At 47.2% G+C, this 19,979-nt stretch overlaps 1 protein-coding gene and 1 long non-coding RNA gene across 2 annotated transcripts in view; one reads left to right on the top strand and one right to left on the bottom strand.

Moving 5' to 3' along the window:
* Positions 1-8,458: 8,458 nt before the first annotated feature.
* Positions 8,459-15,746, bottom strand: IRX3 (iroquois homeobox 3). Its single transcript, XM_026692591.2, is given in 7 exon segments — positions 8,459-8,852; positions 10,176-10,242; positions 11,857-11,964; positions 11,967-12,183; positions 12,186-13,055; positions 15,478-15,627; positions 15,630-15,746. Coding segments are annotated over 7 exon segments (1,566 nt in total). The 5' UTR covers positions 15,729-15,746; the 3' UTR covers positions 8,459-8,797.
* Positions 15,747-17,810: 2,064 nt separating this feature from the next.
* The window catches only part of LOC148129806 (uncharacterized), a 17,233-nt gene continuing 15,064 nt past the window's right edge, over positions 17,811-19,979 (top strand). Inside the window, exon 1 of the long non-coding RNA XR_015750571.1 lies at positions 17,811-17,967. This is a non-coding gene — a long non-coding RNA (uncharacterized LOC148129806). The remainder of the gene's footprint in view (positions 17,968-19,979) is intronic.

The raw sequence follows: 19,979 nt of genomic DNA, 5'->3' as shown, positions 1-19,979 counted from the left end.
CATGAAGACCCATTGTCATGCCCTGTCAGATTCTGAATCAGAGTACGAAGATGAACAGGTGACGACAGGGAGTGGGAGTGTGGCTCTGCTGGCTGTGGAGGAAACTGGGGAAGGGCAAAGTCCAGCTGGGCAGAGCAGGAGAGAGGTAGAGCAAAGGAGAGGGAGTTCAGAGGAAGTCCCAGGCCCACCCCCCTCTTCATCCTAGGACACGCAGGGAGGAACGGAGAAGAGAGCAACGTGGGTGGGTTGCATGGCTTACGGGGGGAGGAAAGGGCCCTGATTCCCTTCATTAGCCACACCTGGGAAGAGAGTTTAAAAGAGATGCAAGCTGATTGCAGGAGCTGCTAAATGTGACTTTATCCTGTGTTGCCTTTCCTTACCTGTGTTCCTGGCATCTTCCCAACCACATTGAGTTATTGCTGTGCTTTCACATCTGGAATTCTTGCTCCTGCCCTGCCGGACTAATGACCTCATTTTGCCTTGATTGGACTTAAAGTTACAGTTTTTGTTGATCACGTTTTGGACTTGATTCTCTGCAGCCAAAGGCTGTTCCTGGGAGAGTTTTTCTCCAGTCAGAAGGTAACCTAGACATTTGGGGGCAAAGTTGGAGCTATTAACGGGACTCTTATTATCTGACTGTGTTGCCTTTGTGCCATACCCCTTTGGCTCATCACACCCATTGATATCCCAAACGGAACCCAGAGGCCACCAAATAAACAAGAGAGAAAGAAGTGACGATGAGCTTTGAATCTTGTCATTTTAGCTTCTTGATCCTAGCTGTGGATTTCTATTTTGACCAAGCTGGAGAAGCTCCTGGCTTGTCAATCTGAAGGTCTCCATCTCTGGCTAGTCCTCTCCTGCCCTCATCCCCCATCCTTCCTCTTTCTCTCCAGGCGCTTCTCCTAGGCAAGGCAACAGTGACATCCATCAGTGTCAAGTCCAGCTTCTGTGATTTATGAATATGCATAATGAGCTCTCACCTTTGAAAAGGACCAGCTAGGAAAATAATTGATTGGACAGGGAAAGAGCAGCCAAGAAAACAAGGTAAGGGAGGCAAGGTGAGGCTAAAAGCTATTTTTTCCCCCTGGCTAGATAGGGCTAACCATCAACCTGCCCCTGCCTTCTGAAGGAGAGAATTCCAAATTCTCACGTGGATAGCAGATGCATAAATCCCACAGCCGCTCCTTGAAAGCATGGTGACCCCAACCTGGAGAACATCGGCAGCCTTAGATTCCAGGATCTGAGCCACCAGGAGATGTGGGGCCCTTGCAACATGGTCATTGGATAGTCCTAAGGGCCAGGGGTCAGGAGGAGGCATTGCAATGATGACTTGGGTGATTTGTAGAGGATCCAAGCGACAACAGCCCAATGCCTTGTTGCCTTTAGCATGGCCCCACAATTGCATTTAATCCATTTCATTGTGGGCCTTCTTAGGTGGTTTCAACCACTTTACTTCACGATCATCTAATGTCCACTTAGTACCTCTGATGTGGGCCAACAAATTTAGCCCTAAATGGGAACTAAATTCTGGGAATTAAAATCATCTTGCAATTCTGGTATAGCTCTCTATCAATACAACCAGCTCTTTCTTTCTTTCTTTCTTTCTTTCTTTCTTTCTTTCTTTCTTTCTTTCTTTCTTTCTTTCTTTCTTTCTTTTCTTTCTTTCTTCTTTCTTTCTTTCTTTCTTTCTTTCTTTCTTTCTTTCTTTCTTTCTTTCTTTCTTTCTTTCTCTCTCTCCTCCATCCTTACCCCTTGTTCCTCCCTTCCTTCCTCCCTTTCCTTCCTCCCTTTCCTTCCTCCTCCCTTTCTTCCCCTTCCTTCCTTCTCTCCTTTTTCCCTCCCTCCTTTCTTCCCCTTTCTTCCTTCCTTTCTCCCTTCCCCCCCTTTCTCTTTCTCTCTTTCTCAAGCGAAGAATTATGCACACATCACCACAACTAACACACTGTTATCCATGGTCATTGGAGAGCATTTATCTCTCATGCCGGCAGCAATTTTTCAACCTACACTAGCAAGATACTGAGGGATCACCCACTTGCCCCAAATCAGTCCCCTTAAAGCAGGGGTGGAATGTTGCGATCCTCTAGATCCTGTTGGACTCAGTCTCCTGGGCTAGATCCACAAGAAAGGATACCAGGAGATGTAATCTAGCAACCCTGAGAGAAGCTCAGCAAAAGAGAAAAATAGAAAGTCAGAAGAAGAAGAAACAGAAACAGGAGGAGGAGGAGGAAGGGGAGGAGGAGGAAGAGGAGGAGGAGGAGGAGGAGGAGGAGGAGGAGGAGGAGGAGGAGGAGGAGGAGGAGGAAGAAGAAGAAGAAGAAGGAGAAGGAGAAGGAGAAGGAGAAGGAGAAGGAGAAGGAGAAGTTGATGATGATAGAGCAATTATATTAGAATGAAATCCCTTAGTAATAATAGAAATGCAAAAAAAAAGATAGTTGGGTCTGATGATAGAACTATGGAATTCATTCTGCACCAGCCAAGCATAAACCGTGCTAACCAGTTTTCTAATTCAGAACACTTCAAAATGCTACCTTGTGGTCAAATCTTGGTCATCAACTAAACCGAGATTGAAAGAAAAAAGGGAAAGGAAAAGCCAAGAAAACCACTTGCAAGTTATATCACCAATATTGTAAGCAAGACCCCAAACATCAACAATACTGCCCCATGTTACTTGGAACAGATTCTTCTGTAATGTGAAATTCATGAGAACACCAGAGAAGTCCAGAAATGGCAGCGAAGATGCATTAAGCATTTTATCTTTAAAAAAAACAAGCAAATGACCTTCTAATTTCTGTCTCCCAGGCTTCAATTGCTTGCACACAAAACCAGAAAGAAGTTGCAGAAATTCCGAATTTCAGATACGTTAAGCTCTCACCCCTTTAGTAAATCTTTAAGAGAGGGGGAAAAAAACAAGAGAAGAATTTATCCAGTTTTACAAAACTTGAGGATTTCAGAGGTGGTTTATCAGCCTCTTTGCAACCAGGCCTATAAATAATACATTCCTATCACCCTGACCTCAAAATGTCAATGCTGCCACCCCGCCGCATTTGCATAACTTGCACTGTGGAAACTTGAAGCGTGTCAGCCTAGGAGCTCCAGTCTCTTGGCCTTATCTCTTAGCATCTAGCAGCCATTTTGCTTTCATAAAAAGGCCCAGCGATGCTTCCGTGCAACATTTGTGTGTGCATTTGGAGCGTGAGAGAGAGAAATCGGCTGAAATTTCTTACTGGTCCTCCAAACAGCCAGCCTTTTCCCATTTGCTCACTTTCTACAGTGTTGGACTGCAGAACCCCTCAACCTCAAAGAAATATCTTCCTATCTTCTAAAAATAGTTTTCTCTCCTCTCCTCCCCACTCCTGCCTCCTCTCCTCCCTTCTCTTCTCTCCTTTCCTCTCTCCTCTCCCCTCTCCTCTCCTCCTCCTCCTCTCATTTCCTTTCCTCTCCTGCCTCCTCTCCCCTCCTCCCCTCTCCTTTCCTGCCTCTCCTTTCCTGCCTCCTCTCCTCTCGTCTCTCCTTTCCTCTCCTGCCTCTTTTCCCCTCCTCTCCTCTCCTCTCCTCTCTCCTCCCCTCCTCCTCCCCTCTTCTTTCCTGCCTTCTCTCCCTCCTCTCTCTCCCCTCCCTCTCCTCTCCTCTCCTCCTCCTCCTCTCCCTCCTCTCTCCCTTCCTTCCTCTCCTCTCCTCTCCTGCCTCCTCTCCCTTCCTCTTTCCTCTCCTCTCCTGCTTCCTCTCCCCTCCTCTGTCCTCTCCTGTCCTGCCTCCTCTCTTCTCTCTCCCCTCCTCTCCTTTCCTCTCCTACCTCCTCTCCTCTCTCCTGCCTCCTCTCCCCTCCTCTTCCCCACCTACAATTTCTAGTTATCACTAGAACAGTGTTCCTCAACCTTGGCCACTTTTAAGATGTGTGGACTTCAGCTCCCAGAATTCTCCAGCCAACATGGGAAGTTGATTTCTGGAGTTGAAGCCCCTCCCCTGTTTTAAATCTGCCAAGATTAATGGTGGCTAGGGAATTCTGGGAGTTGAAGTCCACGCATCATAAAGTTGCCAAGGTTGAGAGAGACACTGCTCTGGATGATAAATGCATGGTTTTAGCATGACAGTTGAGGCCAACTGATTCCATTCCCTGACCTTTTGATGCCCATCATAATTCATGAACTGAATCCATATTATCAATTGGTCCTTCAGGGTGAAACATGTGTGGGCATTGCAAAATTCATGTGTTTCTTCCTTTGGAATGATCCCATTCAGAAGTCAGCAAACACATGGGAGCATTCTTTATCACCCTTGAATGCACGGAGGGTTTCTTTTCATTCATTCATTTTACCTGCATTGCCAGGATGATCAGGGAACCTTCATGAAACTTGAAATCGAAAACCGAACCAAACGTAGAACCAAAGCAATGGGCAACGACCATTAAAAAAAACAATTCAGGACATTGAGACCGATTTGCAAGGAACAGATATTATGTTTGGGCAATTAGGGCTACAAAATGGAGAGATGAAAAATGCACCTAAAACAAAATATTGATTTTTTTTGTTTTGCTTTTCCAAGTGGGGAAAAAAATTAAAAAAATAAATAAATAAAAGATTATTTCAGATTTGAAAGTGCTGGTAATATTTTAGACCAGCCTTTTCCAACTGCGTGCTCACCAGAAATGCAATTCTACCAAAAAGTCCTCATGAACATCAGGAAATGCAACTCTCAGAATTCCTTATTAACTGAGATAATCAAGCCAGACTCTTCCCCATCAATTCGGGTATGTCTAAACATCCAGGAAACCCCGGCTTCCCTTCACACTGATAACACTACCTAGCCTGGAAATGAAATGACTCCAAGAAAACAGTCAAGCTCAGAGAGACCAAGAATTCAACCGAACAGGATTTGCCTTGGAAATTCTGGGAATCCAGGTGCTCAGTTCTGGGTGAGCAAGGTCCTTCAAGCAAACTTTCAAAGCAAATGTGGTTGACAAAGAAGATCACTTCAACTTTCCATGATGCTTCAAAACTCAGACCAAGACCAAGCAAGGTCTTCCCAAGCAGTTTAGATTAGATTAGCAGAGTTAGAAGGGACCTTGTAGGTCATCTAGCAGTGCGAAGACATCTTCAACCGATTGCCTACTCTCCATCTGAGAAGTCAATGTGATGTTTCCAAAACAGACTTTCTCAATCTTGACAATTTTAAGACGGGCGGACTTCAACTCCCAGGATTCTACTAGTAACATCATTGGTGGCATACAAAAGTTCATTTAGCGACCATTCAAAGTTATAACGGCCCTGGAAAAAGCAGCTTATGACCGTTTTTCCCACTTACAACCATTGCCTGTAACTACAAAGTTCGGCAACTGACTCGTATTTATGACGGTTTCAGTGTCCCGGGGTCATGTGATCAACTTTTGCAACCTTCTGTCAACAGGGAAGCCTGATCCACTCAACAACCCTGTTACTAACTGAACAATTCCAGTGATTCACTCAACACTTCTGTCAAGAAAGGTCATAAAAGGAGGCAAAATTCACTGAATAACTGGCTCACAGAAATGGTGGACTCCACTGTGGTCATAAATCAAGGACTGCATCTATACAGTAGCTTGTCTTGCCAGTGTTAATAGAAGAGGAGGTTTTCTCCTCCTTGGTGGTTCCTTGACTGAATGCTCAGAAACCTCCTGTCCAGCCGCAACTCCCAGATAAGTAGGGATTAACACCAGGAAGAGGAAGAGGAAGAGGAGGGAGAAGAGGGGAGGCCAAGAAGAAGAAAAAGAAGAAGAGGAGGAGGAATGGAGGTGAGGAAGAGGAGGAAGAGGAGGAAGGAGAAGGAGGAGGAGGAGGAGGAGGAGGAGGAGGAGGAGGAGGAGGAGGAGGAGGAGGAGGAGGAGGAGAAGAAGAAGAAGAAGAAGAAGAAGAAGAAGAAGAAGAAGAAGAAGAAGAAGAAGAAGAAGAAGAAGAAGAAGAAGAAGAAGAAGAAGAAGAACAGCAGCAGCAACAACAACAACAAGAAGAAGAAGAACCAGGGAGAAAATTACATTTCCGCCAACATTGGCAAGGCAAAGCTACTGTTTACAGACAGGGAGCAAACCCCACCCTCACCAGGCACTGATGGCGTTACCTAGCTGGGTCGTGAAATGTCTGCAGGCAAACATCCAAGCTCAGAGAGCACCAAAGGATCCCACAGAAGATGCTCAACTTTCTTGGGTGGAGGGGAGGAGAAGGGGAGAGAGAGAGAGAGACTCCTCCTCCTTCTCCTCCTCCTCCTCCTCCTCCTCCTCCTCCTCCTCCTCCTCCTCCTCCTCCTCTTCTTTTTCTTCTTCTTCTTCTTCTTCTTCTTCTTCTTCTTCTTCTTCTTCTTCTCTCTTCTTTTTTTTTGGGGGGCAAGGGCAGATGAAGACCCCTCTTTAAAACTTCAACCAGCCAGAGAGATTAAAACGTGTGGCATAGTCTCTCCTCCTACCCTCTTCCCAACTTCCTTCTCAAGCCAGCTGTCCCTCCTTTCCCAAGGGGGGTGGGGGGAGGGGAAAGGCGAAGAAAATCGATCGCCAACAAACACCGCATAATAGGGTCCTTGGGGGTGTCAGACTGGAGCGAATGTCGTTTCAAACCCCTCCCCACCCGACGTTTTCCCCTCCCTGCCTTCGCTTTCTCCCCCCCCTTCTTCCCACGCTTCCCCTCCCTCTGGCAGAAATGCCAACGGGCTTTCTTTGCACCGCAAACTCCCCCCACCCCTAAAAGGTAACCCCTCCTCCAGCCTTCACAAAGGGGCGCCCCTATGCAATTCGAGGGGGCGACGGGGGAGGCATGCAAGGGAAACTGTTCTTCGGGAAACCAGCGCGGCCCGGGCAAACTTACCTGGGAATCCTGTTCTTTTTCTTTTTTCCTTCCCCCGTCTGGAGTCGGCGAGCCTTTTACTTCCGAGTAAACGCGGCCGGCTGCAAAGGCGGAGGGGGCTGCAACTAACCTAACATTTGCCCCCCCCCTCCAAAAAAAAAACAAAACAAAAGCCCCCGCCGCGGTCCAAAGGAGGATGCGTCCGTTTTCCGCCTGCAGAGGGCGCTCCGGATCCAGGTTTGTCTCCCCCAAAAAGCCAGAAGTCCACAGGATGCAACGGATTTCAATGTCGCCTTTCACTTTTCTCCGAGATCTTTCCACTCCCACGACCCCCCCACAATTCTTTCCTTGCTCTCCACAAATAAATAAATAAATAAATAAATAAATAAATAAATAAATAAAGTAAGTAAGTAAGTAAGTAAGTAAGTAAGTAAGTAAGTAAGTAAGTAAGCATGCAAGCATGCAACTAATAAATAAATAAATAAATAAATAAAGTAAGTAAGTAAGTAAGTAAGTAAGTAAGTAAGTAAGTAAGTAAGCAAGCAAGCAAGCAAGCAAGCAAGCAAGCAAGCAAGCAAGCAACTAAATAAGTAAATAAATAAACGGTTGGTTAATGGATGCAAAATAACCACAGGGCGAAAGGTCTCTGCGCAGCCCGCCAAACCCCTGCGGTTCGTTCCTCTTCGCTTAGACCTTTCCCCTTTTTCTCCCCCTCCCCGCCCCCCCGATTCCACCCCCCCCCTTCTCACCAAATCTTGCGTTCCCTTAGCCTTTTAGTACAGAGAGAGAGACCACCAGTCCGGTTTGGGACCCCCGATCCAACAACCTTCTCTTCCCCCTCTCCCTCCCCATCGCAACTTCACCTCTGATTCTCTGCACCCCGAAAGAAAAGAAAAATACTGGGGGACATACGCGCCTGGCCTGCACAGACACAGGCACACAGAGACACACAGATACACACACACACACCTCCTCAAAATGGCTTGGCTTGCTAGAAGCGAGTTGCGCGTTTGCCCACGCAGGGAACTTAGGGGCGCCCGTCCCCACGTTTTTCAAACGAAGTTCAGTTCTGATCAGCCCCAAGGCTCTGGCGACCCTTAAAGCCGTGGGGAGTTTAAAGGCGGGGGGGTCCCCTATTCTGAAACGCCTGCCCCAAATCTAAAGAATTCCCCCCTCTGCGCAGAGTCTCTGCCTCTCTCCCCCTCTCATTCTCCCCCTCTCTGCCCCCTCTCGTGTCTCTCGTCTCTTTCTTCTCTGTCTCTCTCCCGTCTTTCTCCCCCTTCTCTCATTCTCTCCCCATCTCTTTTTTCTTGCTCTCTTTCTCCTCTCTTTCCCTCTTTCCCACCTCTCTCTCTCCCCCGTCTCTCCTTGTCCCCCCTCTCTCTCCCCCAGTCTCTCTTCCTCCTCTCTTTTCTCTCTTTCTCATCTCTCTCTCTATTTCTCTCCCTCTCTTTCTCTCTCTCTCTCTCTCTCTTCTCTCTTCTCCCCACTCTCTCTCCTTGCTTCTTTCTTTTCCAAAAAGCCACGGTGGATTTTTTTTTTTCTCTTAGAAAAAGTGCGGCTTGCCTTCTCCAAGTGTCAAAGGACGTTTCTCCTCCCCCCCTTCAAAATAAATGCAAATCCAGTTCTGCCTGGTCTCAGAAAAAGCGTAGTCAAAGTGGCAACAGTTTATTAGCCAAAAATATATATACTTTCTTGTACAGTTTGGTTCACAGTTATTTACATTTGGGTGGGTGTGAGTGCGCAGCTTATTTTACTCTATATACAAAAAAAAAGAAAACGAACGCCTTATCTTTCACCAGGCTGCACCAAAAATATTTCACGAGTTTAGCTAATCCAGATGTTTTTAACAGAAGTTAAATTTCTGCCCCCCTCTCTCTCACACACACACTTGTTTGTTTGTTTCATTTAATACACAGACATGCTTACGAGCTGTAACTATACAGATAATTTTATTTTACAACCATTAGAACAATAATTAAAAAAAATAACTAGGATGATGACAACGCCGATAGAACCATAGCTGCATCGAGTTGGTTCTGAGGCCTACAAGAAAAAAAGATACAGAAAATACATATTTGGGTAATGGGTAGATTAATTAGCAATATATCTATTAGCAATATATCTAGTTTGAACTAATATTAGCAAAATGCTAATCAAGGTTTCCTGGGATAGGTAGAGATTTCTCTCTTAATTTAAATTTATTGCGGAATTAGCATTTGAAGGGGGAGAATTACATCTCCCTTGGCCCTTCAGCCATAAAATAAAACCATGGGCCAGTCTTAAAGGCCTTGGAATGCTTTTAATTAATTCGGCAATACCAGATTAATAGAACTTCTTTACTTTTACAGGGGCACCAATGTATTCTGGACCAAACCCTTCATTTCAAACTATTTTAATTCCCCAAAATGCAGAATACCACACAGTTTGCAGCTGCTATTGGCTTCCCACATTATTATTATTATTATTATTATTATTATTATTATTATTATTATTATTATTATTATTATTATTATTATTATTATTATTATTATCTGTGAGTACTTGCTTTTCTCCTTTCTGTTTTCAAGAGATGCATAAAAATCCCTCACTTTTCTGATTTTAGTGGGCTAGAACACACTTAATTCTCTTGTATTATACCTAAATTGTATATACATATCCACAGAAGTAAAATAATAATAATAAACACATATTTTGGAGCTTTGAAAAAGGGGAGGAACCAAAATGTTTTGTTTTTAGACTTAGATTTTGGTTTGTTTATTCCTGCTCATTTATATTAATGGTTTAAGGCAGTTAATTATAACCTAGCCTAACAGCTTCTTTCTCCACACACACATTTTACAACCAAGTGTCAAATCTTTATCTATGAAACCCCTTTTTCAATGCAGTCCATTTTGAACTGGGGAGCTTCCTCTTGCAATTTATTCTAACAACAACAAAAATAACACCCAAGTCCTACACACATATTCATACAGAGACAGGGCTGTCTTATGTCTCCTGAGTAGAGAGGTTTTTAATAACTCAGACATCAACATCAGTTGAGAATAATTAGACATAAAACCACTAAACACGGACTAAAGAAAAAAGAAAAAGAAAAAAAAAACCTCAAATGAAGGAGCTTTTCAATCATCTCCTAATAATCCCTAATACCATCTTGATTCAACCCTCATATAAAGTGTGCTTGGAAGTAAATTGCAACCGCTTCAGTGACATTTTTGCTTCGGGGAAAGTTAGGAGCCGAGTGGCAACCGGACCAATTCAATTCCAAATGAAACCGGTTTTCTAAGCCAATGCTCCTTACTTCCCCCACCCACCCATTCACTTTCCCTTTTCATACATCTGCTCGTCTAGGAATAGATAAACTCTTACCGCCTTTGAACTGTCTGGAAAGCTGTCTTTATTAACTTTTTCTCTACATCCAAGGCACTAGATCGATCTAAAACAAACGAAAGCAAACAAAGAAGAGAGAAATCCTTTGTGTGTGTGTTGTGTGGTTGTTGTCTTGTTGCAAAGCACCCCCTTCTTTTACCAGTCTCTGGAATTAATCTCATTCTTTTAGAACTTCATTCGGTGCTTTGACCAAAGCACCCAACCAACAGCCACCATCACAACAATAACCATCTCGTCCACAGTGTCCAAGTCTTCAGCCCTTGTTCTTTAATTCCGCTTTCTTCCTCCCTTGATCCCCTGAGCTCTTCTCCTTTCTTACCATTTTTTCCAAGGCTCACACAATTGCTGAGCCTTACTTCCAAGTAAGGGGCTAGGCTCGCATGAGTGAAGACTTCTAGGAGCCTCCCAGACCTCCAAACCCGGATGAAAAGCAAATACTAAGACACCTTCAGGTGCAGAATGAGGGAAGGAATCAACAAGCATTTCCCCGAATCCACAGGGGGTGGAAATGGTTTGCAAACAATTATACACACCGTCAGCAGCAAGGAAAATCGGCTTTGGACTACAGAACCCCAGCTTCTGCTTCCTACCCCTTTTTGAAAACTGACTGGGGGTGGGTGGGTGGATGGGCTTCTTCAATCCCGTTTCGTCTCTCCCCGCCCCGTTCGATTTAATTGCTGATCCAAACACAAACGAAGCAAACTTCTTGAAACAGACCGGAAGCTGGCGTGGAATAATCCCAACAAAAAGCTTCCCTTTTTCGGACAACTTAAATCTGGTTTAAAAAGGAAGATTTTTTTCCCCCACCCTCAAAGATTCTTCCCCGCACCGTTGAAAAAAAACAAACCAGAAATAACTTCATTAAATATATATATTTTCTCTCTCTCTGTCCCTCTCCTCACGTTCAGTTGTCGCGGGGTTTTAAGTTCCCGAGGACTTCCTTCCCGCTTCTTCAAACCGTCTTCTGCAATTTTCCCATTCCTTCCTTCCTTCCTTCCTTTCTTTCTTTCTTTCTCTATCTCTCTTTCTCTCTTTTTCTTTCTTAACCCATTTGGCATATTTTGGGGGATACCCTCTTCCCCCCCTTTTCTCTTCCCCACCTCCAGGTCCTCAGCTGCTAAGCTAGGCACTGAATTCCTGGCTGGCTGGATTCTCACGACCCACTTTGCCCGCCCTGACCCGAACCGAGATTCCTCGAACTTCCTCTGTAAATTTTCCAGTCTCTGCACGACCTACGGAACCACCCCAGCACCAGAGCTGGATCCGTACGTACATCGAGTTAAGCCAAGGAAGGAATAACTGTTTGTGTGTATGTGTGTGTGTGTGGGGGGGGGCGCTTAGCAGCTCGTGGAAACGCAGCCACCGAGGATCCCGGGTTGAACACGCTTGTCCTCTCAAACAAAATAAACCCAAAACCTTCCGCGGGCCAAACCGGGTATCAAATCCAAGGGCCCATCTTCCAGCTCCCGAATCGATTTCAATCCGATTTGGGGAGGAAAAGGCGAACGGTTGACTTTCCTCGCAGAGATCCAAGGGGGCCTCCACGCCCCCTACCCACCCCACAATAAAGCACCTTTCCAGCTTGCCGCGCCCCCTCCCATCCGACGGCTGGTTTAGCCTCCTCTCTCTCTCCCCGCCCCCATTCCCGTCCAGTGGTTACCTGTTCCGGAGGCTTCCGCGCTCTGCGCCTGATCCGCCGGTCTGGAAAAAGCCGCCAAAGCTGCCGCCGCCGCTGCAGCCGCCGCCGCCGCCGCCGCGGGCGCCGTGTTGGAGTTGCCCCCGCCAGTCCCAAGAGATGGGGAGTGTTCAGCAAGGTCAGCGGGTGGGAGGAGGCGGCCGAGAAGGGCCGGCCCGACCAGCCGGCGAACTTGCCCAGCGGGCAGGCGGAGGAGAGCAGTCTGTGCGCGGCGGCGCCCCGGGCGGATTGGGGAAGGCATTGGGGGGCGGTCGGGGTGACCCCCTCCTCCTCCCCCTCCTCCTCCGCCGCCGAGGGGGCGTTTTGCGCGAGGGGTTATCCGGGCTCGTCGCCGTCTCTGCCAAAGACCAGATCTTGGGTTTGGCCGGCTGGACGGGCTGAGGGAGCGGGCTGGGGCTGCGGAGAGGAGGAGGAGGAGGCGGTGGGGAGGCCGGGGGTCCCGTCGAGGCGCGCCGCCGCGCTTCCACCGCCTTCAGGAAGCGCTCCTGAGCGCCGGCCAGCTCCTCGAAGCCGTCGGAGCTCTCCTCCTCCTCCTCCTCTTCCTCTTCCTCGTCCGACGTGTCGCTGCCCGCGCGGGGCTCCCGCGGGGAAGGCAGGCGCAGCGCCGTCGGGTGCGCGCCCCCCTGATCCGCGCCGCCCGCCCTGTCCTCTTCCTCTTCCTCCCCGACGCGCAGGAACAGCTGCCCGGCTTGTCCCACGGCTCCGGTCGCCGCCGCCGCCGCCCCCCCGTTGCTGCTCTCCAACGGTTCGCTGTCGCTGTTCTCCAGGTCGATCTCCTCGTCGTCGGGGTCTCGCTTCTCCCCCTCGCCGTCCTCGCTGCCGTAGGTCGTGCCTTCCTCGTCCTCGCTCCGGCTGCGGGGCGCCCAGGTCATCTTGTTCTCCTTCTTGAGGCGGCGCCGGGCGTTGGCGAACCAGGTGGAGACCTGGGTAAGGGTCATCTTGGTGATAATGGCCAGCATGATCTTCTCGCCCTTGGTCGGGTAGGGGTTCTTGCGGTGCTCGTTCAGCCAGGCCTTCAGCGTGCTGGTGCTCTCGCGGGTGGCGTTCTTGGGCCTGGAAGGGTCGCCGAACTGGTACTGGCCGTAAGGGTAGAAAGCCGGGTGAGGGGCTGGGAAGGCCGCGGCTTGGACGCCGGGACTGTCCTTCAGCTCATACTGGGCGCCCTGAGCGATGGAAGGGAAGGAGGGAAGAAGCAGAGAGAGAGAGAGAGAGAGAGGGGTTAGAAGCAGGAATGGACACACACACACACACACACACACCGTTTCTTGCAAAAAAACAACAACACCCCAAACATTGATCGGTGGATTCAGCTCAAGGGACCCCTGCAAAATAACCGCTGGGAAATCTGGGGCTGCCTTCACACAACCCCTTTGTCCGTCTTCTTGGGATTCACTCATCCCCCCCCCCCACGTTTGTTTGAAGGCAGTAAACGAAGCAGAGGAAGGGGGGATGGATTCGCATGACATCTAATCTTTGCAAAAGGGGGGAAAATGCAGCCTAAAAAAACGATCGCCAACACGTTTTAGCAAAGAGAGCCAGCTGGGATCCTGTGTAGCTGATGACTTGTGTGGAGAAAACAGTTTTTTAAAACCAGGGAATCCATCCACTGGGTGATTCTCTCCCCTTAGCTACAGGTCTCCCGGTAAGAAGCTGGAGAAGCTTCTTGGGTGAGAAGGGAAACGTCTTCAAAGCAAAACCAGAAAGTCTTGGGGGGGGGGGGAAGTACCTTTGGGTCTCCAGGTAAACTTTGGTTGGAGGGAGAGAGGGAATTTCAACCAAAGTCTCCCCATCCTAAACACCTCCCACCTTTCAAAGGGCTTCAGGCCTTTTTCTCATTCTATAGTCTCATCCTGATGGGAACAAAGTCTTTTTCTATTGAAGTAAGGCTTGATTTTCCTCTGCAGAAAAAGTTTTAAGTGGTTCTGGGCTAGAAAAATGAGGGTGAAAACCCTCCGGGTATTAGGGTATGAATTTAAAAAAAGGAGAAGGCAGCCCTGGGAAGGTTAGAGATAGATAGATAGATAGATAGATAGATAGATAGATAGATAGATAGATAGATAGATAGATGGATGGATGGATGGATGGATGGATGGATGGATGGATGGATGGATGGATGGATGGATGGATGGATGGATGGATGGATGGATGGATGGATGGATGGATGGATGGATGGATGGATGGATAGATAGATAGATAGATAGATAGATAGATAGATAGATAGATAGATAGATAGATAGATAGATAGATAGATAGATAGATAGAGGGATAGTTAGACAGACAGACAGACAGACAGACAGACAGACAGACAGACAGACAGACTGCAGGAATAAAAGATTCACAGTCTGAATCTAGCAGAAGTCTGGGCGTGATGCTTTCTTTTGAGCCCCCTCTTTGCATATCGGAGGGGATAAATTCTATTAAAGCTGCCCAACAATGCGAGGAGCTGTCAATCAAAACCCTCCAGATCTCCTCATCTGTCTGTTTCCTGTATATGTGTAACTAAGAGTGAATAGCATAAGTGTTCGGATTGTCTTTTTGCAAAGCCGTTCTAGGCCTCTAAATTTTCTTTCTTCCTTCCTTCCTTCCTTCCTTCCTTCCTTCCTTCCTTCCTTCCTTCCTTCCTTTTTCTCTCTCTTTCTTTCCTTTCAAAAGCATTTTAAACAAACCAAACAACCGCTCTCCGACTTTTTTTTTCTTCCCGACCTTTTTATTAGGGGTATGAAATCTGCCCGAACTTTTACTCTTTCCTATTATTTCTCTCGCGTTCCTAAACGGACTCTTCCTATTATGACTTTTTTTTTAAAAAAAAAATATATATGCCATTTATTCGTCGATATATCTGAAGCTAATAAAACCCGGGGTGTTCAAAAGTTTGGCCAAACTATTCCCGAAAGCCTTTGTCCTGTTTTCATAGAGATTTTAAAACCCGGATTCCCAACCCTCCGGGAGGTTTGCCTTGCCGGCTGCTTTGCAGGAAAGCAGCCGAACTTCTCCGGTGAGCGCCCGAAGGTGGGTTCCCCCCCTCCCCGTCTTCCTACGGCCCCCCTCCCCACATCCCCTGCGTAAACCTCCCCCTCCCCGCCGGCCCAGAAAACTCGAAGAAACCCCGAAAGATTCTCCGCCCGGGAACGATCTTCAAAACGTCCCATCAAACGATTGGCTTGAAAATTCGGTTGCTAGTTTTTTGTTTGTTTGTTTACAAAAAAGCCAAGAAAAAGGAAAACCGGGGGGAGGGAAACAAGCAAAATCGCTCCTTCTATAAAACCGGGAAGTTTCCTTTTTTTCTTTGTTGCACGGAAAAAAAAGAGGGAGAGCGAGAGAGAGACAGGAAAAGAAAAGGAAAAAGAAAGGGAAAAAAAATCCTTGAAGCTCGTTTGCAGGCTGGCTCCTCTCTCGGGTGAGGAAGCCACGAAGGATCGAGTCCCCGCGCCAAAGCTTCCCCAGCTTTGCTCCGGCTTCAAACCCGCTTCCGCTTTTGCAAGTTTGCAAGGAAGGGAACCGGGGGAGACGGGGAAAGTCGGGGGTTTTGGGGGGGCTCCGGGAGAGGAAAGGGAGGCGCGTTCTTTCTTTCTTTTTTTTCCTTACCAGCTGCGGGAAGATGGGAAACTCGGCCGCGTAAGGCAGGAAGGCGCCGTAGCCCTGAGCAGCCGCGGCTGCCGCGTAAGGCGCGCCGTACATGGAAGACAAGACGCCGCAGAGCGAACCGGCCGGGCTCAGCTCGGCTCCGTTGCGGAACCAGCGCCGCCGCCGCCGCCGCCGCCGCTGCTGTTGTTCCCTTGGCGCTCCGTCGGGTAGAGCGGGCGGATATACTGGTAGCCCAACTGGGAAAATGCCATGGCGGGGAGGGGTATGGAGGGGGGACTAGGGGGCGGGGGTGAGGGAAGGAAGGGGGAAGGAGAGAAGGAGGGGAGGAGGGGTGGGGGAAGGAAAGGAGGCGCCGAGGAGAAGCGCGAGAGAGGCGAGAAAGTTGCAGGCGGACAGCTTTCGGCGCTCGGCCCGGGCTCGCTCTGCGCACTTTTTTTGTTTAGCGGCGCCGCGCGGAAAGTCTGCCCCGCATTGGCGAGGTCGGGGCGGGTGGGAGGGAAGGGGTGGGTAGGTGGGTGAAGGGGTGGGAAGGGGAGATGGTGGGGGGGGTGGAGACCAGCAAGGTCTTCTTCTTCCTCCTCCTCCTCCTCTTCTTTCTTTCTTGCGTTCTTTCTCCTTCCCTCGCTTTTCCACCGGCGCCCGCCGCGCAAAGCTCTCTCTTGCCGCCTTCACTTTTCCTATTGATCTGGGATGGACTGCGGGTCAGGTCCGCGCAGGATTGCTGGGGACTTTCGTGGAACTCCCCGCCTTTGATTGACAAGCCGGAGTCGCGGCCCCTTAGGCCCCGCCTCCTTCTTTTCAGGCCGGCTGGCTGGCTGGCTGGCTGGCTGGCTCGGTTTACTCGCTGGGGCTCGCTGACTCTTCCTCTCCCGCCCGCCCCCCACCGCCTACCCCCTCCCGCCGCCTTTCCTTTCATGACGTCGCCGCCTTTTATTTGAGTGCTTTTCAAAATCGGGTTCCAGCCTCGCCAATCCGGCGGTTTGCAAAGCTTTAGCCCTGCCCCGGAATCGGAGCTTAAAATAATAACAATCTTAGGCTCCTATTATTAATGTTGTTGTTGTTGTTGTTATTATTATTATTATTATTATTATTATTATTATTATTATTATTATTATTGTTGTTGTTGTTATTGTTGTTATTGTTGTTATTATTATTATTATTATTATTATTATTATTATTATTATTATTATTATTATTATTATTATTATTATTATTATTATTATTATTATATTAACGTTAATAATATTAGGCCCTTACTGAGAATCGAACTGCGGGTGAACGGGGGAAGAGAACGTGGGAGTGGAGGGAGGCGGAGGGGGAGTCGAGGAGGATGATTTATCGCTAAAGTAAACCTGGGCAATTTGTTTTGTTTTGTTTGCTTGTAATAAATATCTAATTAATTCATTGACGTTTCTCTCCCACGCCTCCACCTGATGATTTAGCAATCGCAGCAAAAAAGGTTAGTAACTCTCCTGCGATTTTGGTCGCTCCTCTGCGGTCCCTTGTGTACCAAGGGTGGCGGGGTCGTTTTTTCGAACATGGAAAGAACTGATACAATAAATAATGGGAAAGAAAGAAGGAAAGAAAGAAGGAAGGAAGGAAGGAAGGAAGGAAGGAAGGAAACACAGAGATATATATACAGAGAAAAACAAAAGAGGCAGAGACAGAGAAAGAGAGAAAAAGAAAGAAAAAGAAAGAAGGAAGAAAACACAGAGAGATACAGAGAAAAAACAGAAAGAGAGAGAGACAGAGAAAGAGAGAAAAAGAAAGAAAAGAAAACACACAGAGAAAGAAAAAGAGACAGAGAAAGAGAGAAAAAGAGAGAAAAAGAAAAAAAAGAAAGAGAGAAAGAAGAAGGAAGAACACACACAGAGAGAAAGAAAGAGAGAGACAGAGAGAAAGAAAGAAAGAAGCAGAGAAAGAGAAAAAGAAAGAAAGAAAAGAAAAGAAAGAAAAGCTAAAGTCAGCGTTCTCCCTATTTAACAGTTTCCAAGACGTAATAAGTGACATTTTAACATCAAAAGTGAGGAAAGACCACAAATTAATTAAAGGAAGGAAAGAGAGAGAGAGAGAGAGAGAGAGAGAGAGAGAGAGAGAGATCAGAACAGCTCGGTGGGTTTCTGACAAATACTAGTACGAAAAAGAAACGGTGGACGGCCATCCCCACGCGCGCAGAATGGTTATCGGCCTGTCCCGACTTCTTCAAAGCTTTGGGTCTTCTGGACGCTCTGTCTTTAATTAATTAGGATATTTATAAAGGGGGGGGGGTTTCTTCCCCCTCCTCTAGGTGTCAAAGATGGCACAAGAGACCCTGCCAGGATTTCAGAAGGACGAGCCTGAAAAAAAAAGAACAACTGACCGGCGGAAGGAAGGGCACATTTCGAAGGGGCGACTTCTTCATTCCGTTGCGCCAGGAAAGCGAAGCGGATTCACTCCGAAGCAAAGTCCCACGCGTGTTCAGTGGGGCTTTAGAGTCTACGAAATCAGTTTGTAATCTACGAAATCAGCTTTTTCAGCGCCTGACCATAGAGGAGTCAAAGCCGAAACTTGAGAAAATATCCATAAATTGCCCTTTGATTCTTTTTTTTTTTTCCTCCACTCGGGAAAGTGGCGTCCCTCGAGATTCGTTGCCTGCGTGTTTGTGTGTGTGTGTGTGTGTGTGTGTGTGTGTGTGTGTTTTTAAGGAAAAGAAGCGACCGGAGCCTCTTGAATAGTCACCGGCGCCCACAGACCGGCGCCTTTAGATTTCGGCTGGAATATAATTACAATTACACCTCCTAAAATATAGGTCAGGAGGTTTAGCTGCCTTCCCTGGCCTTTTCAGGCACGCGGGGGAGACCGGGGGACGCCCACGCTGGGGCACGCGAGGCCCGTCTTTCTGTCTCTTCGGGTCTGTGACTTTCCTTAGCTGAGTTAGTTCGGGGACTTTAAATTCCAGGGAATGAGGTGAATTGCTCGGAACCTTTCAGAGTTTCGAAGTGGACATATAATTCCTCATCTTTTCTCTCGTTTTCTTTTCTTCCTTCCTTCCCAGGCACTTCCAAGTTTTAGTTTTTTCCCCCCCTACCTGATTGCTTTCCTTCCTTCCTTTTCCTCCCTCCCCTCCCTTCCTTCCTTCCCTCCCTCCCCACTTCCCAAACTCATTCCTACCCTCCCTCCCTCCCTCCCTTTCCTCCATCCCTTTCTTCCTTCCCAAATGCCTTCCCTTCCTTCTTTCCTTCCTCCTGTCCCTTTCTCTTTCTTTCTTTCTTTCTTTCTTTCTTTCTTTCTTTCTTTCTTTCTTTCTTTCTTTCTTTCTTTCTTTCTTTCTTTCTTTCTTTCTTTCCTTCCTTCCTTCCTTCCTTCCTTCCTTCCTTCCTTCCTTCCTTCCTTCCTTCCAAACTCATTCCTTGCCTCCCTCCCTTCCCTTCCCTTCCCTCCTGCCTCCCTCTCCTCCCTTCCTTCCTTCCCTCCCTCCCATTCCTTCCCTCCCTCCCTCCTTTACTCCCTCCTTCCCTCCCTCCCTTTCTTCCCAAACCCCTTCCTTACCTTCTTCCCTTCCTTCTGTCCCTTTTCTTTCTTTCTTTCTTTCTTTCTTTCTTTCTTTCTTTCTTTCTTTCTTTCTTTCTTTCTTTCTTTCTTTCTTTCTTTCTTTCTTTCCTTCCTTCCTTCCTTCCTTCCTTCCTTCCTTCCTTCCTTCCTTCCTTCCTTCCTTCCTTCCTTCCTTCCACACTAACCTTTAATCTCCCCTGCCCACAACGCACCCTCTCCTCATTCTTGTCTGCCTTTTATTTTATAACTTGATTTGTTTAAAAAAAAATTAAATTCATGTCAGCTTAAACCGGTCGAGAAATCGACCTTGATCGTTCTCTCTCATAAAGCTCTCTCATCTTGTAATAAATACGGATTATGGTTCTGGTGCTTTTTTTTTTTTTTTAGCAGCAGCAGCAAGAACTGGAATTAAAATTCTGGGAATCAATAGGAGGAAATTGGGGAGAAACCTCTCTAATCGTATTAGGACTCCTCTGCAAAGCCTGGTCTCTTTGCGTGAAGCTGGGCTCGGACTGCTCCCAGCCCTTTGCCAGCCCCAATTCTCTGCCCCCATGTAGACATTTATTTTTTCCCCCTCTTCCAGTGTCCATCTTGCAAAAGAAAAAGAAAAAAAGAAAAACTCAGCTAATTGATATGATGCTTGAATTGGGATCTGGGATTCTATAAGATAACAACGATTTGCAACAGAGGCAATTTCATCTCTTTTGCCATTTTCTCTCTTTTTGTGCATAGAGACCTCCACTGGGCTGGGCTGGGTGGGCAGCACATACACAAAAATGCACAATCTAAATGCAATATATACAATATACAAAGTACATTATATTGTATATATAATGCAATATCTATCTGTATCTATCTATCTATCTATCTATCTATCTATCTATCTATCTATCTATCTATCTATCTATCTATCTACATCTCTCTTCTCTGCTCCTTCCTGAAGATCTTTAAGCACAACAACAGGTGCTGCG

This window comes from Notechis scutatus, chromosome 9 (assembly GCF_049901735.1).
Source record: "Notechis scutatus isolate UNSWTSFEM ecotype Mainland chromosome 9, rNotScu1.2, whole genome shotgun sequence".
NCBI lineage: Eukaryota > Metazoa > Chordata > Lepidosauria > Squamata > Elapidae > Notechis > Notechis scutatus.
This window is presented reverse-complemented; position numbering and strand designations above follow the sequence as displayed.